Below are 22,308 nucleotides of genomic sequence, written 5' to 3'. Positions count from 1 at the left end.
TAAATGGTGCCAGATGCCCAATAAATGGTAATTTTAGTAGTTAATAGAACTAGAGCCCAAGGCTTTGCAGTGTATTGAATTGCTTCATCTGTTCTTCTGCAGAAACCTTATTTAGAATTAAATTATATTCTTTTTCCCCTGTGGTGATGAACTACAATAACAGGTGTTTATTTTCCTCTACTGTTGTGTTTACTGTATATAATCCACATGAGTTTGCTGCATTTTAAAATCTGATTTAAAAATAAATAAAATCTGATAGTTATTTGATTTTGCCAGCTGATTATTACTATAGAAAAGTTTGGTTTACAGGCACAAAAATCCTCCTAAAAATCATGACTGCCTTGTTTTGTTACTTGGTTCATACGGTCGAGTCTTCTTTGTGCTCCAAATGCCATGACTTGAGTGGCTAAGCGTTTTCTCTTTGGAATCGTCTTGTCATTGAGTACTAGGCCAAGGATCAACACTTACATCACAGCCACAACCAGCAGAGATTTAAATTTTAAATCTGTAATTAATTACTGAGATTTTTCATAAGTTTCTGAACCAATAGAGGACCCTAAGTATGGCCTTAAAAGTAATTCACAAAGAACTGTTTGAAAGTATTATGGAAGGGATGTGCATGATTCTTTTATTTTAGTAATTGAAACAATTTGAAATGAGTGTTAGCCTCAAGATTTTTTCCTTTTTAAATAAATATTTTTTTCTAATAACATGACATATATTCATGGTTAAAACTTCCTTCAACGTGGAAGGATGTAAAATGAAACAGGACCTCTGCCCTCCCATTCTCATTCGACAAGGGAGCAGGAGTTCCTTGGGTATCCACTTAAAATGTCCTTCTGCTGGCACTGGGACCGTCCTGTAGGATCTTAGGAATAATGAGAAAACTATCAACAAGTTGAATTCATGTTTAACTAGAATTCATTGAATGAATGAGCAGAAGAAAAAATAGCAATTGCCTGGATAGGAACTGGCCAGGCAAAAATGAAGATATTTTGGCTCTCCACAAGTGGTACACATAGCAAATTTTACTGTTCATAAAATAATCTAGAATGCAGAAGCAAGCAGTCAGAGTTCTTAAAAGTCAGAAGGGCTTGAGTTAGGGCTTCCCTGGTGGCACAGTGGTTAAGAATCCACCTGCCAATGCAGGGGACACGGGTTTGAGCCCTGGTCCCAGGAGATCCCACGTGCCATGGAGCAAGTAAGCTCATGCGCCACAACTACTGAGCCTGTGCTCTAGAGCCAGCGAGCCACAAATACTGAGCCCACGTGCCTAGAGCCCGTGCTCCACAACAAGAGAATCCACTGCAATGAGAAGCCTGTGCACCACAACAAAGAGTAGCCCCCGCTCGCCGCAACTAGAGAAAGCCCGCGTGAGCAATGAAGACCCGACACAGCCAAAAATAAATAAATAAATTTATTAAAAAAAAAAAAAAAGAATGCCTTGAGTCCCGGCATCCTTTCCAACCTTTTTACCATCTCATTCCGTGTAATTATAGTGAGCTTGGTGATCTTTTTTCTAAATTTACAAAGCTGGGAAGTAACAAAGGAAATAGGATTGAGTAGAGCTGACACTGATTAACTGCAATTTAAAAACGTATGCAAGGAAAAAAAAATACAGAAAGGGGTGAGAGGATCAACATTCTGAAATGTGACTTTAAAAGCCATAGTCTGTCTTTCACCTTGTTTTGAAGGCAGGTTAAAAAAACATAAAAATCAGTGGTTCACTGTAGGGACCCTAAACAGGCATCAATAAGTGTTTATTTTAAAATTTTTGCTTAGGTGAAACAGCAGTTTATGGTAAGGCTTCATTGTATGTATAATGTCTTAATAATTTTCAAAATCCCAATCAAAATTATTTTATATTTGATTTTCAGTTCCACTTACTTATATGATAATTTCAAGAGATGTAATGTTGATTGCTGCTGTTTTTTATATCAGATATCGAACTCTTCCAACACCGGTGAGTTTGTTTCAAAAAAATGTTCTTTTAGTATTACTGTAACTTAAGGCAAAAGAAAAAAATCATTATTGCATACTGAGTTTCACTTTATGGGAATAATTTATGACTATTATGTATTCAATCCATTTATTAGGAATTTAAAGAAAACAGACATAACTGTCATCTTGCTATTTGAATCACCCATTATGGTAGCTGTTCAGTGAAAATATGAATGATCAGTTTTTAAAAGGATGTTTTTGTTATAAGTCAACATTGTTTTAGTTGATAGTCCATAAAACTCAGGCCAGCTAGCCCCATCCCTAGCAGCAAACTCTGTTTAGGAGTGTTTTGTATAACTAAGCACCCTTCCCTGTCTAATTTAGCTTCTACTATGGATTATCTAGAACTGGTTTTTAAAATCACAGTTTTATGAGCATGGAGTGGTTTGTTCACACATTTGTTCATTGGTTCTACAAATATTTGAGCACATAAGCATAGCATAGCTTATAGCCACCTCATGAACATAACAACCTCATCTTTTGATTCCCAGCCTGGTGAAAATGGCAGTATTTTATTCATTTTGGTTCTTTTTAGCCTATAAAGAAAACAGTGATGAGGGAGATTTGTTGAATCTATTTAGTAGAAAGACATAGTTAAGCAGACTTTATGATAGTTATTGTGTTAGAAATTTATAGAAATTGAGAAATCTATAAATTAAAAAATCTATTTTCAATAAACTGTAGGTGATTTATGAAGAATGTAGATGTTGCTTATATAGTATAATAAAAGAAGATGCAGATAAAGGGTTTATCTAGCATATAGCCAGGCGTGTGTTATACACTCAGTAACTGTTGCATATAATAACAAAATATTTATTTTAAACTTGAATGATGAATAAGCTTTGTTTTTTTTGTCCTCTGCCAGAGAACACTTTCTAAGTATTTCAATCCTTGTTATGCCACTGCTAGGTTAAAACCAACCTTCATCAGCAAGGTAAGAGACACACAACATCCTTTTAAGTTAAAAACCGTTGAGGATTTTATTTTGATGACTATAAACCTCAGTCTGGAGCAGCTGAAAATGAGACACATTTTAATGTATTGACCATAGAGAATAGAGAGTGGGGTCATTAGCCCAGTTCTTTTGTCCTCCAGGCTTTCTGGATCTTTAGTTATATATGTTGTGTTTTGTGTTGGTGGTGTAAGAATTTAAGTCTCCAAATGAGGTATTAGGGCCACCACTTAGGGGAGGTGGCAATGTAATTGCATATTGACACAAAGAGAGTATGAAAATTTCTTTCTGGTTTCACTACCCACCCCTCCCTGTAGTGAAAACACCATATAACAAGGTCCTTTCATTTGCAAGATCGATTGTTAACATGGAAAGGGACATGAGAAAGTTTTATTCACTAATAAACAACTCCTACTCTTAGTTGTCCATCTGTTTTCCTGAGCCCTCTTCAGGATAATAACTGTATGCCAGTCTTTGCACACAGAGAGGACACTATTAATGTCTCTGAAGGCAGATTTGTTTTACTAGTAGCCTTGGTAAGTTTGCTGTAATTATTCTTTTGCTCCATGCCTTGTGACAGAGGTTTAACAGGTTAGGGATGCTGATCATCTTTGGGACAGAGGGATGATTACTCTTAAACCAGAGACTCCCTGGGGTGAATTTTTACCTACAAATATGCGTTATTTATTTATCTGTCTATTTATTTTATCTATTTATTTTTGTGACTTACATATGTATCAAGTACAGTAATTAGAGTATAGCACTGTACAGAAGGTGGCTTAAAGAGGTACCAGGGACAAATGCCTTAATTCCTTGGGCTTGCAGGGAGTTCTCCAGACAATTTTTATTACTTATTTTTAAAACGGAGTCGAATCCTTGTAATTTGGCTGCACAATGGATGAGAGAACATAGGTGCTTCTCTAGACACATCACCCACGGATTCATACATCACCCGCTTCCCCAGAATGCTTCTCTCAATGAGTACAGGAAGTCTCCAGTGGTTTTGTTGTCTTCCTTTTCTCCACCACGCTGTCTTTTAGGGTAGGGAAACCTACTCATTTCCGAACTTAGAGCCTCTCTCATGGAGATTAGTGCATTTCAGTTTTCTAACTTCATAGGTTTGACAGGTGGTAGGCAAGTGAAAGGAGCATTGAATGGAGTACTGGGAAATGTGGGTTCTGGGTTTGGATCTGTAACCTGCTATGACTGCAGGCAAGTCACTTAACTCATTACCTTTTTACCTGTGAAGAGTATCTTCATTATTTCCATATTCACAGGGCTGTTTTAATAGGCAACTGAGAAAAAGGCAGAGAACTTTGCAACATTATTGCTATGGAAATTCAAGATAGTGGTGTTTTCTGATAGTTGCCCTTCCCCTCACTAGATAGGGCAGCTGTGGAGACAGATGGGCCTGTTAGTGAAATTCAGCCTTTTGTGTGAATGCCAGCTTCTTTGGCAGGGATATTACAGCATCCCTGAGGGTCTGTTGTGTTACACTGTGATGGGTTATGCCTTTCTCTTGTGAGCTTGAAACATAATTGGGTTGGCACTGTTCATTTATGACTTCTTATTTTTAGGTTAACACAGCAGTCCAGTTAATCTTGGTGGCAGCTTCTTTGGCAGCTCCGGTTTTCAATTATGCTGACAGCATTTATCTTCAGATCCTGTGGTAAGCTAAACTTAGAATTACTCTCTGAGAATGTCAACAAAATGGCTTATTTTGACAATCCTAGAATTACTTTGTTCTTAATCATGTTTATTAAGCACTGGGTAAAGCTGTGGGCTATATTTTTTGATTGATACCATTTTTAATAAGCTTACTATCAAGTGTAGAATATAGAAGTTGTAGGGGGTTTCATGCAAATTAGAAGGGATGAGAGGTACAGATAATGTGTTGGGGTTTTGGAGTAGAGAAAAATACTTCCAGGTAGGAAGAAGAGGGAAAGCTTCAGGGAAGAAATAGCATTTGAGCCATGAGGTCTAGGTGGAGAGAGACTGAGGGGAGGCCATTCTGGTGAAGGGCAGACCCTGAGCAAAGTCAGACGTGCAGGAGAGTGGATAAGGGGAAAGTGCACCCAGCCTAGTGAAGGGGGCAGAGTGGGAGAGAAACTTGGAGAAAGGAGTTTGAGTTTTATTTTATTAAGGTTATGTATAGCCTTGAAAATGTGTCACATTCATACTTTATGCCACACTGATACTAAAGCACTGTATTTTTACTCTACTTTTAACTCGATAATTAAAACATTGCTTGATGCAGTCTGAGCCAGAAAATAGTTGGTTAACTAAAGTCAGTTAAGCTAAAAAGCTTTAAAAATGATACACACGCTAGACATTTTATTTTCTAAAATATATAATCGTACATTCATTCTGATTTGTCCTACGTCTTCTGATAAAGGCTCAATGCCTTTTCTTTGATTATAGGCTCATCAGTGGGATTTTTTTCTTTCTTGCAAAAAACTGCATCCATAATACAACCTCTCTGATTTTCATGTTCTGCTTTTAAAGTGATATAAGAATGTAAGACATTTATGAAGCAATCAGAGTATAGAAACTTTCTAGATTTTTACCATTTTCTCTAGTATTTTAACAATTACATTGTCTACTTACTTTGACAGTAATTTTTAGCAACTTGCTGTGATATCAAGCCTTTCCAAAGCCTCCAGCTTAGTTCTCAGAAATAGCGACTCTTCCTACCTGTATGTTTCATTATGTGTGAATTTAGGATATCAAACTGGCATAAACAGGTTTGAGATCAAACAGATTCTTGATGAGCCTACACCTCACCTGGTGGAAACAGAAGTACATGTGTGCACCAAAAAGGAACGTGTTAGCTGCGAGCGCTCAGCAAGCCCTGAGTGTCACTCGTGTCATTTCAAAGAGAATCTGATTAATTCTCCTTAATTTTAAGGAAATATCAGTAAAGAAAGCTGAATTTTATTTAAAATGACTCAGATATTAGAATTCCCAAGATCTGTAAGAAATAGCTTCTAAAACTAACACTCTAAGCAGCGTGGAACAGTGGGAGGAGCACAAGGGCTCTAGAGTTGGAACCAAGCCAGACTCATAGTTCTGTGGCCCTGAGCAAACTCTGGGGCACTGTTTCCTCTGTAAGATGAGGTTGCTGTGAAAATAAAACTACCTAGAATAATGTCTGGGTAAAAAATGACAATTGCTATTATTATTGTTTTCAGACTGATTAGATTAATTCTGTTTGACATTACTGATTCAAATGAAGTCTAAAAGAAAAGCAGTATATTTAAATTCTTGTTAAAAAAAAATTACACCAACACAGGCTTTTTTACTTTGAAACAACTCCTTTAAATGTATTCTTTATGGTTCTTATAGTTAGCATTTTTTAGAGTTTAGACTAAATTTTCTTTCTTTCCTTCCATAAAAGGTGTCTTACAGCTTTTACCACAGCTGCATCAGCTTACAGTTATTATCATTATGGTCGGAAAACTGTTCAGGTGATAAAAGGCAGATGAAAGTCATCCATCATCATTAGCAAGGAAGCAATATACATCGTCGGCGGCAGGGCCAGTGGAAATCTTAGGGAGTTTCCTTTTTTGGTGTTCAGCTTGAAAAAGGACTTGTCAGAACAAACCATGTCATCAAAATTTAAGTAATGTGCATTGAAAATAAGCTTGATCATGGGCATATGCAGAATTTCCAATGTATTTTTAAATACAAATAAAACTATAATTTAGAATTTTTTTATCTTAGGTTTCTTGATTAATTTATAAGTAGCAATTATTGTCAGTCATTTTTTGATATGTAAAACAAAAAACAGTCTAGAGCATGGAAACTGAAGAGTTGTCACTTTAATAGAATTTAGATTGCTCACAAAGCACTAGGGAATTTCCTGGGTTTAAATATACATCCTGTACAACTTGGCTGCACAGTTGTTTGTTTGACTTTTAGATCTGTGCACACATTAACAGTACATGTGGTTAATATTTGATTGTTCAGGATAATGACTATAAAGGTGGCTTAGTTGTGGATGAATTAAACTTGTAAAGAGATTTAAAATGCAGTAAATTTTGAAAATAATAAATAAGATCAAAATAGAAGGTACTGAAGTTCATGTTCAGAAGTCTTCCAACCTCTCAGGTGCCTAATAGTTTATGCATCAGGATAATAAGTGACAAAGGTAGTTGGAAAATGAAAATATGTCTGTTACCCTAGCCATCCAAGAGGCAGTGAGTTACATCATGCCTTCCCACTGTATCTCTAACATAACAATGTTTGTATGATATTGGGACCTGTACTCATATGTTATGTAAATAATATGAAATTATATTTTTCAAAGGTTTTTTTAAGCTTTGGGGAATCTTCTTTTGTTAAGATGTTAAAGGAATAAAAGAGCCGGAAAAAAGTGACCTTCAATTTGGGTTGTCTGTGTTCCACGGTCGTCTGCTGTTGTGGAAGTTTTCTGATTCATAAAGTCCATTCAGGTATATCACTTGCACTTAACATTGTAAAAATAATTGGTTTGTGATCATCTGACTTAAAAGCCCTATTCTTGCTACACTGTTATGTTTAAGAGAATGCAAGATGCAGGGAGAGGGGAGAGGAAGACAAGTGGCTGGTGCCGGTTGCCTCCTCTTAACAGTGGAGGCCTGTTGCTGCTCATTGTCCCGAGGTCTAACCTAAGTGTAACATGGACTCATACAGTGAGATTATCTAAACATAGCCTATTGAGCTGTGTTAAAATGAGAAGTTATAAGCAAAATTCATGCCTCTTGGTTGTGACATCCTTGGATCAGTGTGCCCCTTGTTGCCTGCTGGTCCTGGCTTCCTTGTTCCCAGATTAGCTGCTGAGCCATCCTTGGCTTGGAAAACACTGAAGCCTGCGGCCAGGGACACTGCTAAGGAATCCAGTGGAAGGGGGTGAGAGAAGGGTGGTGTGAGGCTGGCCATTCTCCCCTTTGGGAACCTCCTGTAATGTCTCATAACGGCCTGGGGTGCAGTGAGGCTTGAGGTGGAAGTCCCATTGCTGGACCACCCAAGAGGCACGTTGACCATGTCTCAGCACTAGCAAAGTATGAGCACACAAAAATGATGTTTAAAAAAGGGAGAACTTGAAATAAAGTAGGGGAAAAATTAGAATTTTGTGTCTTGTTATGCTTATTTATGGTCTAGTGTTGATACTATTTGGAGTGACTTACGGGTTGGGTCCCTAGTCTCTTTAGTATCAAAGTCTTAATCTGGTTCTGGTTAATAGACTTTTTCCACGTCAACCTGTATGTTTTTGGATACTGAATTGCTATAAGACATAAATTCTGCTGGTCTATAAAACTTTGAAATTGTATTAGGTATGTTTGAGTGTATATTCATGCATACAGACTCCAAGCAAGACAAATTCATTTTGATGCCTCCATGTAACAGACTCAATCATTTTTTTTTAAGGAATATTGTTTAAATTAATTAATTAATTAATTCTGTTTTCGGTCTTCCTTGCGCTGCACAGGCTCTCTGGATGCGGCTCGCAGGCTTCTCTAGTTGCAGTACTCAGGCAACTAGAGCGCATGGGCTCAGAAGTTGCGGCATGCGGGCTTAGTTGCGGTATGTGGGATCATAGTTCGCCGACCAGGGATCGAACCTGGGCCCCCTGCATTGGGAGTGTGGAGTCTTAACCACTGGACCACAAGGGAAGGTCCCTCAATCTTGATATTAAACTAAAAAAGGCATTGGGATAATATAACTACATTCCTGAGGGCTTTTATGTTTAGGACTTCTGCCTTGCAATTTTAAATTTGGAGCTGGTAGGTATCTTTTAAATCAGTCTTATTTCTCTTGGTTACGTATTTGATGAAACTAGGGATCCACCTCAGAATTTTGGGAAGCCTTTTCAAAACTTCACCTAGAAATACAGTTCAGTTATTCAGGTCAAACTTGGATATGCTTAGTTTCTGCAGCATGGTTTTTGTGCTGCAGCATGTCATGGAAACAAAAGATACATGGGAATCAAACTTGATTTTTTTTCTTGGAATAGAAGTAAAATGCTGTTGTGGGTTGAATTGTGCTTCAAAGATATTGTTCAAGTTCTAACCCCAATACCTGTGAATGTGACCTTATTTGGATATAGGGTCTTTGCAGACGTAATCAAGTTAGGATGGTCATACTGGATTTGGGTGAGCCTTAAGCCACTGCCTAGTGTCCTTATATGAAGAGGGAAATTTGACTTCTGGGTACATATCCAAAGGAAATAAGATCATTATCTTGAAGAGATATTTTCACCTCCATGTTCATTGTAGCATTATTTACAGTAATCAAGACATGGAAACAACCTAAGTGTCACTGGATGAATGGATAAAGAAAAAATAAATATACAATGGAATATTATTCAACCATAAAAAAGAAAGAGATCTTGCAATTTGGAACAACATGGATGGACCCTGAGGGCATTATACTAACGGAAAAAAGAGAAAGACAAATTCAGTAGGATCTCATGTGTGAAATCTAAAAAAAGCAACTCAGAGTTGATTGGTGGTCCCTAAGGGTAGGGGGTGGGGTGGGGAATGGGTGAAGGTGGTCAAATGGTACAAACTTCCAGTTACAAGTTCATGATAACTACAGTTAACAATACCGTACTATTAGAAAGTAGCTAAGATCTTAAAAGTTCTCACCACACATACACTCATATACACACACAAGATAACTATATGAGGTGACAGACATGTTCACTAACCTTATTTTAATTATTTCTCGATATATAGGAGTATCAAATCATTGCATTGTATACCTTAAACAATGTTATATGTCAATTATATATCAGTAAGCCTGGAGAAAAGAATGGAAAAAGGGGGGAGGTGTTTAGACACATGAGACAGAGACTGTCACAAGACAAGGAGGCATGGATGAGTGATGCACCTGTAAGCCCAGGAACCCAAGGATTGCTGGCTTCCACCAGACACGGGTGGAGGGGTGGGGGCAGTGGGGGGAGGGGGGCCGGCGTGGAATAGTTCTCCCTCAGTCTCCAGAAGGAACCAACCCTGCTAATACCTTGACTGCGGATTTCTGGCCTGACCAGTGGGAGAATTAACTTATGTTGTTTTAAGCCACCCAGTTTGTGGTAACCTGTTACGGTGGCCACAGGAAACTTACATAAATGCTAACGTAGAAAATTAAAATCTAGGTATATGACTCCCATTTTAATTTAATAAAGTCACTTTCCCCCCTAAGTTTGTATAGAAGTAAAAAAAAAGGTGTAGTGAGACATAGCCCACAGTCAGATACGAATCATACAAAAAAGGTTTGTTTGATGCAATTTGAGCAGACAAATGCTTTGGCCTCTTGCCAGAGCCTTGAGGTTTTCCTTTTATTTCTTCTCTCTCTTAAAAAAAAAAGTTTCCTGGGGCCTCCCTGGTGGCGCAGTGGTTGAGAGTCCACCTGCCGATGCAGGGGACGCGGGTTCGTGCCCCGGTCCGGGAAGATCCCACATGCTGCGGAGCGGCTGGGCCCGTGAGCCATGGCCGCTGAGCCTGCGCGTCCAGAGCCTGTGCTCCGCAACTGGAGAGGCCACAACAGTGAGAGGCCTGCGTACCGGAAAAAAAAAAGTTTCCTGAAAGTGAGATTATTAATTATTATGCTTCCTTAAAAAAGGAGTTCACATAGGTGAAATGCAGCAAAAACCGAGTTTGAAAGGACAGCCTTCCCCGTGTTTCACAGATGTTCCCTAAAGACTGCAGTTTAAAGCTAGAAGCACACCTGCTACTGTACCCTGAAATGAACTAATGAACCCACAAAGCCTCAGGGAACATAACCGGTTCTCAGGTTGAGAATCCACTGGAGTCGTTCCCTTTAATAACAGGACCCTTACCAGAGCTTGACCATGAGGGAACTTCTCTGAAATGACCTGAGGATGTCGCTTCCAATATGAGAAAAGCGGCCGCATTGCGCCATTTGTTTTCTCTCTTCCTACTTCCACACACAATTCTAATTATTCTACCGGACGTTGAGGGGCACTGACTGCTGAAAAACCCCAATAAAACCACACACAGGGATGCCCGGCAGCATGAACCATCACGTTTCTCGGAACAGAGAGAAGCAGCAGGAAGGGAAGGCAGAGAGGTTCCCGGGAATGAGGAACTCAGCGCGGGGAGTGCCACGTGTGCCTGAGGAGCGCGGGCCTCGCCCGAGGGAGAGACGCTCGGGGCCGACCGGCCGTTCGGGACCGGGTACCGCCTTCTCCTCGCGCACGCGGCGGGTGCTCAGCGATCGCGCGCCCGCGGGAGCGAGGCCAGGGTCGGCGGCGCGGGTTCGGCGGCGAAGGCGGGGTTGCGGTAGGCCAGCAGCTGCGTACGGCGGTTCGGGGAGCGTGGCGTCCGGCCCCGGCGGCAGAGGCCGGCGGCCAGCAGCGCGGTGCTGACTAGCAGCAGGCCGCCCGCGGCACCCAGCCCGGCCACGAGGAGCGCTGGGCTGCGCCCGGTGCTGAAGGCGGCGCACGCCCCGCGCCGGCTCAGGCCCGCGCCGTTGGCCGCCAGGACGCACACGCGATAGGCGGTGGCCGGCGACAGCCCGTGCAGGGCGTGCTGGCGCGCGGTGGCGCAGACGTCCCCCACCACCGACTGGTTCCCTGGCCGGCCCTCGGGCGCGTAGCGAATCTGGTAGGCGCGCACCACCGAGTTGGGGGCGCACCAGCGCACTAGCGCCGACGTGTCAGTGGTCTCGGCCACCGCCTGCAGCTTGGGGGGGTCCGGGAGGGTGTCTTCCCCGCTGAGGCCGGGGCACCGGCACCGCCAGCGCCGCTGCAGCTCTGCGCACGGCGTCTGGAGGTGCCTGCAGGGGTGGTAATCGCAGGACTCATCCCGGGCCGGCGCCCCCACCTCCTCCTTCCCGCTCTCTTCCTCCTCCTCACTGGAGTCGTCCAGCAGCAGGACCGGAATCCCGCCCTCGGAAGGAGGCGGGTGGGGAGCCCGCGGGGTGGCCCGTGTCCCCCGGGCGGGCTGAGGCGTGCTCCCTGGGTTCCGGGAGATAGGGGAGAGACCAGGGTGTTTGCTGGCCCATGGGGTGGAGGCAGCTGAGATAGTAGGTTCCAGGACAAGCTGAGCAGCATGTTCTTCTTGGTGCTCTGTCCCGGCTGTGCTCGCAGCCCTAGGTGGGTTGCCAGAGTTGCTGGAACTTGCTGGAGAGACAGTAGTGGAGGGAACGGCCCCGTCCTCGGCAAGGCTGTGCCGTGGCCCCGCCGCTTGTGTGGGGGAATCCACAGGGAGGGAGGGCACCTTGGTGACACTCTGTCGGCCTCCTGCACATTGGGTAGAGGGGACTGTTCTCCGCAGGGTGGAGGGACCCTGTGTAGATGGTGTGTGGGTGGAGAAGACTGAGGAGGGTGGGTTGGAATCAAGGAAGGTGGTGTTTTGGTCCGAATGGCACACACTTGGCAGCTGGGACAGCAAAAGAGGGACTGAGAAGGTGCCACTGGATCCTGCAGCTGGTGTGCACACAGTGTCTGCTGCCCTAGAGGGGAGGCCAATTGGTTAGAAGGTATTTGGCATCAGGGCTGCTTCTGTGCTGGGCTTTGAGTCCTCAGTGCAGATAATCCCTCTCCTAAGCCTTGTGACACATCTGACAGGTACCATGTGGTACACATGCAACGTGGGTCACGCCAGTGACCTTCAGGGCAACCTGTGTAGGAGGCTCCCCTCATCACTCCCATTGTGCAGAGAAGAAAATGGGAACTCAGAAAGAGGGACTAACTGCCCAAGATAGCGTGGCTAGTAAATGCAGAGCCAAAACCCAGGGTGAGCCCGGTGAAGGGCAGTCCAGATGCTCTAAGTGTGGTCTGCCATTTTATTCTCACCTGTCTGCTTCCTAGTGGTGAGTACTAGTAACAATACTCATACTAGCTAACATTTTTTGAGTGCTTGCTGCATGCTAGGGACTATTGCTAACACTTCACTGTATAAACCAATCTAGTCTGCACTACCTCATGAGGTAGGCACTATTATCCCCATTTTACAGATGAGGAGGTAGAAACACAAAGAGGTTAAGTAACAGCCAGAATCAACAGTAGTAAGTACTCTCAACCTTTTCATTCATACCAGAGCAAGACCCTTCACTGCAAAGGGCCTGGGTGCCAGAGGCAACATGAAGGGGTCAGGGGGGCAGACTGAGCCCCACTTGATATCCAGGCTTGTGTGAGAGGTGAGAAAAGAACCCCATAGGACAGGGCTCTCAAAGTGAGCTGCAAGGAGAACAGATTAGCTGGTGGAGGTGGTTTGAGGGTGCTCAAGACCAGAGGTGTCCCTAGCCCCCATCCTCTCCTGGTGGCCAGCCTGGGCATGGCTCCCCATTGCAAAACAACTCTTCCAGCCAGCAGCCAATGGGAAGTCTCCATAGGAATTCTTTTTCTCCTGTCTCACAAGAGAGCTCTATAAGCCCACTGGCCCTGGACTTAGAGGCCAGGCCCCGTTTTGGGGACTCAGTGGGGCCCAGTGGTTAAGAGCACAGTTTTGGAAGACGGTATAGATCCTGCCTCCTCCACCCAGCGGCTACGTGAATCTAAGCAAGTACCTCTCTTCCTTGGGCCCCAATTCGCTCGTTTGTAAAATAAGCAATGATAACTCCGCTTTAGCAGAGACAAGCTAGCTCTTTACTTCTCCTACTTGCTTTTCCTAGCGGGCACACAGCTAGACTACATTTCCCAGCCTCCCTTGTAGTAGGCGTGACCTGCTAAGTGACATCTGGCCAATGGGATGTGAGTGACGGTAGTGAGCTCCACCTCCTGGCCTGGCCCATTAAAACCTCCTGAGTCGGGGGTCCTCCACGCTCTCTGCCCCTCTGGCTGACTGGAAGGGAAGTAGAGCCTCTATGTCCTGGGTTCTTGAGTGTGACTACACGGGGAATGGCTGCCCCACCCAGCACTGCCAACCTGTCCAGCATGGTTACGTGAGCAAGATATGAGCTGTGAGAACTTCAGCTCCGGAGGGCAGGCCCTCACCCCTCAGTCATCTGCTTTGTAAATGTGTTACCTGCTTAGGACAATCCTCTTTGCATCCATGAGGAGCCAGGACAACTCACAGCTGCAAGTGAGGGGATTACCAAAGAGGTTGATGGACAGGACCTGGGAGGAATGCAGGTTCCAAGGAGGGAAGGAACTCAAGTTGCAGCTGAAATGCACAAAAATCTATTAAGTCAGTCTTTTACAATCAGGTCAAAACTATACCCAGAGAGCCACGGTGGTGTTATGGGAAATCCATTCTGTTAGGTGCTAGATGATATTGCTTTGAGCAAACTCTTAATAACCTTGGATTTTTTTTTTTTTTTCATCTGTAGGGATACAAACCTAACCCAGTCAGTATCACCCCTCATAACAAATGGAGACAATCCTCCCTGCTGGTTATATCAAAAAGAGTCTGTGATGATGAAAGTGTTTATAAATATAAATCTCTACACAAGTAAGATATTGTTGGATTTCCCTGGTGGCACAGTGGTTAAGAATCTGCCTGCCAATGCAGGGGACACTGGTTTGAGCCCTGGTCCAGGGAGATCCCACATGCTGCAGAGTAACTAAGCCCGTGCGCCACAACTACTGAGCCTGTGCTCTAGAGCCCGTGCTCCACAACAAGAGAAGCCACCACAATGAGAAGCCCACACACTGCAAGGAAGAGCAGCCCTGCTGGCCGCAACTAGAGAAAGCCCGCCCACAGCAACAAAGACCCAACACAGCCAAAATAAATAAGTAATAAAATAAAATATGTATTTTTTTAAAAAGTAAGATATTGTTATCATAGACCAGTCACAAGTTCTTAATTAGTGAGAGCACTTTTTTTGTGTGTGTGTGGTACGAGGGCCTTTCACTGTTGTGGCCTCTCCCGCTGCGGAGCACGGGCTCCAGACGCGCAGGCTCAGCGGCCATGGCTCACGGGCCCAGCCGCTCTGTGGCATGTGGGATCTTCCCGGACCGGGGCACAAACCCGTGTCCACTGCATCGGCAGGCGGACTCTCACCCACTGCCCCACCAGGGAAGCCCAGTGAGAACACTCTTGAACGTATACTATTGCAGTTGAACTGCATCTGATGGCACTCAACACCAGTCCTTTGGAAGATGCCTCACTGAAGTGTATCAGTTAGCGCTTGCTAACTTAGCTCAAAATAATAAATATTTATTCTTTTTCATGATTCTGTGGGTTGACTCAGTGATTTTTATGGTCTGGGCCAGCTCAGCTGGGCCCGAAAGATCTAGGATGGCCTCCCATATATGGAGCCTCAGCTGGGTTTGCTGGGACCACTCTCCATGTGTCTCTCATCACCCAGGAGGCTAGCTCAGGCTTGTGCACATGGTGGTGGACCAGTCCCCACCAGCAAGAGAGGGTGAGCCCCAACTTGCTCATCTGCTTTTGTCTCTGCTTATATAACATTTGCTAATGTCCCTCTGGCCTAAAGAAGTCACATGGCCACGCCCAGCTTCAAGGGGTGGAGAACAGACTCTACTTCCTGATGGGAGGAGCTGTAAAGTACATTGCAAAGGGGTGTGTCTACAGGGATGGGAGGAATTATCAGGGCCATTTTTGCAAACAATGTACCACACCTAGCAGTGGCAGGTCCTCTCCTGGTTTTCTGCGTTTTCTGCCCAGAGCCTCACTGAGCGTTTGGCCTCAACTGTCTCAACTCCTGGAGTCTCCTGGCCTCTTGTACATGTTCTCAGTTATAATCTGAGCATCATGAGCAACAGGAGTTACACTCTATCTACAGGCCTCTTCTGATCAAAGGCTGGCTTTTCTCCATCTGCCTGGGAAACATCCACCTTCTCCTCCTGCTCTGGGGGAGATGCAGATGTTCTGGGCAAGGAAGGACCTACCACCCAGATCTGCTCTAACACTCCTGGCCAGTGGGCACCTGACAGTTGTCCCCTGTGGAGCACTGAATATATGTGTGTGCCATTTATATTGAAACTTAAGCTGTGCCCACATATATGTGTATATATATATATATATATGCAAATGCTTGCTTTTAGCAGGATTCACAGAGATAGAGTAGAAATCTTAGGATGGGAGTTTACTTAGCACTTCATCTTTCAAAAGAAATATTTTTCTTTTTGCCTGAAGGCGAAAGGAAAAGGATTACCATATTTTGAGGGAAGTAACATTGCTTAGTGGTTCAGGTAACATTATCTCATTGATCATGAGGTAGATAATATTTCACTCTTTTTTTTTTGGCTGCACTTGCGGGATCTTAGCTCCCTGACCAGGAATTGAACCTGGGCCCCGGCAGTGAGAGCGCCAACTCCTAACCACTGGACCACCAGGGAATTCCCAATATTTCACTCATTTTATAAATAAGGAAAAGGAGTCTTTTCCTTATCTGACAGCCCTTTCTGCCATCCAGTGCAACCTGCATATGATAAAGACAAGCTGCATTTGCCATCCGCATGCTGAGGGAGACCCTGCATCATGTCCTGACGCATGATGGCACCTAGGTGTTCTCTGCATCTGAACTGACAGAGCCCTAGTGTGGAAGAAGTTTCCCCTCGCCCTCTAAACAATCCCTTTTCTCTTTTTTTGCTGCTATATTGCCAAAGGCGTCTCCCTCCTGCATGTAGTGTTGTCGGAGAGGACTATGGATGGCGTTGGGCATGCTGGGTTGGCAGAGCAGCCAGGAGGGTGCCACCCCCTCTTCAGAGGGTGCTGGCTGTGCCAGGGCACGCACACGTCCCCCAGCATCTATCACAGATAGCCTCCCAGGGGAGGCTGTGGGTGAGCTAAGGAGAGCCAGAAGCAAGGTGGGCTGAGAAGGGAAGAAGGTCCAGCAGGGGAGCGGGCATTTAATGAGCTTCAGAGGCTTGAGAGCTCCCAGCCTTCTGGGAGTGGCTCCTCCCCCAGCTGGAGCACAGTGGGGGTACAGTGGGGGCCTGGGCTGAGCCAGCCAGAGAGTTAAACCTTTCCCTCCAGCCACGGAAAGCATGGAAAGGTTTTCATTTGGCTTAAGACTCAATCAGATTACAATTTAGACAGACCTCTTGGCTGAATATGGTGACTGGGTTACAAGGGTTCTTAACCTGAAGTCCTTGGAGACAGGGTCTGTGAACTTGGATGGAGAATATTACTTCTTTACTTTCACAAACCTCTAACTGAAATTTACCATTTGCTACAGTGGCAAAAGAAGGCAGCAAATCACAGGTGAATCACCAACAAATCACAGATATTTCCATATCACTTTTCAGTAGTTTTCTGTCATTTATAATCATCAAAATTATGGAAGTTATTGGACGTGCTGCTGGATTTTGTTATTTATGGTGTTAAATAAAGAAGCACACCCCACACACATATATTCCTAAAACACACATTTAAAAATATTTTGTTAACTATAATTGGTTTCTTTGGAATCCTACGTACATACCCTACTTTATGTATATCAGAACATTCTTCTGGCCCATAGGCTTCACAGAATGCCACAGGAGTCCACGGCACAGAAACGTTTGAGACTTCCTGCACTAACATGTGGGCCTCTGAAGGTGGAGTCACCGATTAGAAGGCTCTCGGTTATTGGGGTAGGGAATGAGGAGAACTTGATATCCAGCTGCCCTGCAGGGCAGGTAGGAAGGGCTGGCACAGGAGCTATTGGGAATGGAGACCAGACTGGACCTGGAAACTGGGGAGCCAACCTTAAGATCCATCTACACCTGCACTGACTCTTCAACCCATTCCCATCTGGCTCCACTGAGAACGAATGTCACCAACACCCCACATTTTGCCAAATCCTACGGCATCAGACAAGGGAGTGGGGACAATGCTAGAGGAAGCATGTAGGGTGAGAAATGACATGCCAAAAAGTTGTAAGAAGTGGAAATAGCCAATGACCTTAAGAAGGCCTATCCAGAAAGGATGGAGAAGCACCAGGGCAACATCCTGAGGACAAGGAGAGCGTGTCAAGAGGGGGAAAGACTCAACAAGGGGCTCAATGGATAGAGAAGTGTCCACTGGATGTAGAAGCTGAAATGCCACTGGTCCCATTCAATCATGAAGCTGAAGTGGGTGGTCAGATTGCAGCGAACTGAGAAGCGTAGGGAGAGGAAGCAGCCACCACTTCTGACCCAGGTATGCCTGCTTTTCTTGGGGTCTAGGTTGCCTTTTCCACCTGGTGAGTTTGGACTCACCGTTGAAGATATGGATCAATTATGTTTTTCCAGTCTGCTGGAGCTGATCGTTAACCCCACTTGCCTTATAGCACGGTACATGGTGTGTGCCTCTGTTACTGATCCCAGCATATCATGACAATTGGCAGATGTCCGCTGCCTACAGAACTGTGCACTCCCTGAAAGCAAGGGCCATGCTGTCATCATCAACACCACCATCGCCCTCAACAGCATCATTGTTACTGGTGCCTTCACCACTATCCCCATCAGCAGCCACCGTCATCACCTGATGCTTCCTCCACCATCTCTGTGCTGAAGGTGCTCAGTTAGGGATCTCCAGCCCAGGCCTTCCATGATTTCCAGGCTCATGTATCTAGTTGTGTGCTAGATCCTGAAAGACCTATGAGACATCCAGTGGAGATGCCCAGTAGTAATAATACAAACCTCCTGTTCTGTGCCAGGTGCTGTTATAGGCACATATCAAAACATTTCCTCTCACAACAATGCAGTGGGGGAGGATTTGATCATTATCCCCATTTCACAGATGAGGAAACTGAGCCACAGAAGCATTAGGTAACTTGCCCCAACTCACATAGCTAGTAAGTGGTGGGTGAAGTCAGGATTGAGCCCAGGCAGTTTGGTTCCGTATCTGATAACCTTAAATAATGCTGCATCAGTCTGAAGCTCAAAAGAGGAGTCTGAGCCAGAGATGATATCACTCTCATCCACATCATCACCACTGCCACCATCGTCATCACCATTACCATCCTATCACCAGTTCACCATCATCAGAGTTACCATTACCACCATCACTGTCATCATTATATCACCTTCATCACAACCACCATGATGGTCTTAGCTAATGTTATAGAGCACACACAATGTGCCAGGCACTGAGCTAAGTGCTCTGCATGTTCTATGTCCTTTTCCCTTGTGATAAGCCCCAAAGTGAGTACTCTGGAGCTAGCAGAGAAAAAAGAGAAGTAGCTACATTGAGAGTGATGGTGGGGCAACAGTGCTTGCTTCCCAGGGCCCAGTTGTGGGCCCACAGGAAAGGAGGTGGCCTGGGATCATCTTCAAAGGGACATTGCCCTTCCTGCTAGAAGTCAGAACAGTAGTTGCTCTTGGGAAGGAGGGTGGATATAGACACTTGGGACATCCACTGGGCCAGACGGCACCATCCCCAGGTCCCAATGCAAGTAGGACCTGCTCAAGCCCTGGAAGGGGCTGCTGACTTGCATAAACACATGGGGAAGCAGGTGGTTGGAGAAATAGAGAAGACCCTGATGCCCTCAACTCCTCTTCCCACTGCAAGTTTCTCATCCTGGGCTTAAAGGAAACTTAACATGCATGAGAGTTTGAAGTTTTAACATTACTCTGGACAGGACTGATTTGCTTGAATTTTAGGCTGGATGGACTCTCTAGGATGTGCCCACCATATCACCCGAAGGATGCGGAGGAACAAGACCCCAGCGAGGCCTTGAAGGAGCAGTGGAAGGCAAAGTAAGGTCTGGTTTATCCTATAAAATAGTTATGCCTACTCAACTTAGTGTAATGGCAAAAATCAGTCACGTGCTTCAGGAACACTTACTTCTGGAAATGAAGGACCTGTAGGAGAGGCGTGTCTTGAAAGATGTGTGTATGGACAGAGGTAAGTGCTGGTGAATCTTGACAATCCAGCTGCTGCAGGTCAGGGGTCACCTTGAAAATGTCCCCCTCCAGGCTGTTCAGCCTGGGCATCTTCCTTAGGTAGAGGGACGTGAGCTTCGGCAGGTCTCTGATCCATCCTGACTGAACTGAAACACAGAGGGGAAACTGCCCGCTACCTGGGAAGGCATAAACCCAGGAGGCCGGCACGGGATTAAGGAAACAATGAGAGTGACAAGGTGAGTGGTGAAGGTCATTGCAGAGCATGGGTACAGTGGGCAGCTTTGGGAATCTCAGAAGCATGAGCCATTTCAGCTGGAAGGGCCCTCGGAGATGACCAGTTATTCCTTTTCCAGCCCCAGGTGGCTGAGGCCCCAGAGGACAATGCCTGGCGAAAGGCCACACAGTGGGGAAGGGACAGGGTGGGGCTTGACCCCAGGACACTGTCTCCAAGTCCACTGTTGCCCCACCCTCTTGTTAAACCCCTCACAGAAGTACCCCAGCCTTTACTCTGATGGCTACTAGGAGCAAGGGAAATCTTTGAGGAATGTAAGGAAGGAGAGGAGGAGTGAGGTAGGAGGAGGCCCATGGGTTCTCCATTTACTAGGGTGCCCCTTCTTCTGTTTCCTGTTCTTTGTTCTCTTGTCGGTGGTGGAACAGGTGATTACAGTAAGTCCCCTACATACGAACATTCAAGTTGTGAACTTTCAAAGATGCGAACATGCATTCGCATGTCCAATCATGTAAGTTAGTTCTATTTGAGGAGGCGCTGTTAGTTTTTGAGGCACAGGACTGGAATGTAGAACAGTACATGAAGGTTGCAGCAGCCATTCAGAATGCAATCCAGTGCTACCGTGTCATCTATGATAAGAAAAAAAGAGCTAATACCCAGATATCACTGGATTTTTGTTTTAAGAGGGTAGATAGAATTGAATCCAGCAAGGAACCAGAACCTGTGCCATCAACGTCAGGCGTGAGTGAAATTGCAGCTCACCCTCCATCTCCTATTGCTGATGATTCTCCAGCTCTACCATCTCCCACCTCCTCTCCCTCCTCCAGTCAGTAACTCTTCTTGCCTGTTCACTCGGTGCCAGCCCCCGTGTGCCAGCTGTTGTACTGTACTACTGTACTTTTCAAGGTAGTGTACTGTAAGATTAAAAATGTTTTATTTTTTGTGTTTTATGTATTATTTATGTGAAAAGTATTATAAACCTCTTACAGTACAGTACTATATAGCCAATTGTGTTAGTTGGGTACCTAGACTGACTTTGTTGGGCTTACCAACAAATTGGACTTACGAGCATGTTCTAGGAACAGAACTCCTTCGTATGTAGGGGACTTACTGTGTAGATGAGAAGTGTTTTTTTAAAAATAACACCAACCTTGTGAATCAGAGTCAGAACATGCCAAGTACAGGAAAACAGGTATTCTCACCTCCCTCCTGTGTCTTATTGAAGGATTCAACATTCACAGAAAGAGTTTTAGCCAACTGAATAGAAATCAATGAATGCATCCTCTGAGCATCAGGTGCTTCACGTTAACTAAATGTTTGGTACCAAGTTCTTCCATTCATCAGCCCCAAAGCGCTGCATCCACTCCCCATTCTACAAGCATTGACCAGCTCTGCTGGGGAGCAGAACAGAGAGGCTAAAAGTGTGGGCTCTGGACCCAGAACGCTTGGATTCGGATGTGGAGGCACCGCTAATGACCTGGGAGTCTGCGGGCCAGCCATTCCTCTTTCTCTGTGCCCTGGTTCCCTCACATGCAGAACGGAGATAATAGTCCCCACCTCTTGGAACTCAAGGAATGAAGCCTGGTGCGGCGCTTCGAACAGGGTGCCCTCGGCTCGGGGCGGGTCTTTTTGAGTGGTCTTGTGAGCAGGCGCCAGGGGCAGCGCCCCTCGAGGAAGTTCACAGCCCTTTCTCCCCAGATCGCCAGCCCCTCGGGCTCGACACCGGCGCCCGCACTCACCGCGCCGGAGGAACGTGCCGCTGAGATCCAGGACCTCGAGCGCAGCCAGGGGCGCGCCACCAGCCCCCGCGAAGGCAGCGTCGGCGATGCCAGCGTGGTCGCCGCGGCCCAGCGCGGTGCAGGACAGGTTGAGCAGGCGCAGCGCGGGGAAGCAGGCGAAGGCTCCAGTCTGCAGCGCCCGCAGCGGGTTCCCGGCCAGCGCCAGCGTTCGGAGGCCGGGCAGCACGGGCCCGGAGCACGGCGGCAGGGCTTCCAGCAGGTTGTAGCTGAGGTCGAGCGTGTGCAGTCCCGCGGGCGCGCCGGGGCCCCAGCGCAGCGCGGCGATGCGGTTGTGGCGCAGCGTCAGCACCTGCAGCCGCGGCAGGTGACCGAGCTCGGGCGCGCTCAGGGCGCGCAGCAGGTTGTGGCTGCCGTCGAGACTGTGCAGCGCGCGCGGCAGGCAGCCCGGCAGGCGCTCCAGGCTGCGGTTCGTGAGGGTCAGGGTCGTGACTCCCGCGGCGGGGAGCCCTTCGCAGGGCGAGACCGTGGCGTTGCCGGCCCCGCTCCCCCAGGGGCCCTGGTGAGTGAGCTGGAAAACTGGGGCCTTCTGGAGTGGCCCCGCCCGGCTCGGGCGCGGTGCCGTCCACGGCAGCAGCAGCAGCACCAGCAGATCCCACCACAT

The 22,308-nt window shown here is 45.9% G+C and overlaps 2 protein-coding genes across 3 annotated transcripts in view; one reads left to right on the top strand and one right to left on the bottom strand.

The window, feature by feature from the left end:
• CRLS1 (cardiolipin synthase 1) overlaps nucleotides 1-7,339 on the top strand; it is a 26,428-nt gene extending 19,089 nt beyond the window's left edge. The window contains exons 4-7 of one of the 2 annotated variants that reach the window (XR_009558881.2): nucleotides 1,878-1,963; nucleotides 2,911-2,935; nucleotides 4,531-4,622; nucleotides 6,351-6,395. Coding sequence is in view for 1 of the 2 variants with exons in the window: in XM_030872585.3 (XP_030728445.1) it covers nucleotides 1,878-1,963; nucleotides 2,867-2,935; nucleotides 4,531-4,622; nucleotides 6,351-6,438 (335 nt within the window). In the remaining variant the exon portion in view is untranslated. Of the gene's footprint in view, nucleotides 1-1,877; nucleotides 1,964-2,866; nucleotides 2,936-4,530; nucleotides 4,623-6,350 lie in introns of both variants that reach the window. The other variant, XM_030872585.3, reaches the window with a different exon arrangement.
• LRRN4 (leucine rich repeat neuronal 4) lies at nucleotides 1,424-22,308 on the bottom strand. The gene is made up of 4 exons (XM_030872476.2): nucleotides 21,648-22,308; nucleotides 19,621-19,825; nucleotides 13,927-14,064; nucleotides 1,424-12,412 (listed from the first exon to the last, which is right to left on the bottom strand). The coding sequence occupies exons 1-4, from the start codon at nucleotides 22,306-22,308 to the stop codon at nucleotides 11,167-11,169; spliced, it is 2,250 nt and encodes a 749-aa protein (XP_030728336.1). The 3' UTR covers nucleotides 1,424-11,166.

This window comes from Globicephala melas, chromosome 15, assembly GCF_963455315.2.
Source record: "Globicephala melas chromosome 15, mGloMel1.2, whole genome shotgun sequence".
Lineage (NCBI taxonomy): Eukaryota > Metazoa > Chordata > Mammalia > Artiodactyla > Delphinidae > Globicephala > Globicephala melas.
This window is presented reverse-complemented; position numbering and strand designations above follow the sequence as displayed.

Excerpts from the sequence above, each read along its gene's own strand:
- LRRN4 (XM_030872476.2), bottom strand. The coding sequence starts at position 22,308 with ATGTGGTGGGATCTGCTGGTGCTGCTGCTGCTGCCGTGGACGGCACCG. Across the intron at positions 19,826-21,647 it reads CGGCACGTTCCTCCGGCGCG|TTCAGTCAGGATGGATCAGA; the intron begins GTGAGTGCGGGC and ends TCTGTGTTTCAG. Across the intron at positions 12,413-13,926 it reads AAGAGGATTGTCCTAAGCAG|GGCAGCAGACACTGTGTGCA; the intron begins GTAACACATTTA and ends CCTCCCCTCTAG.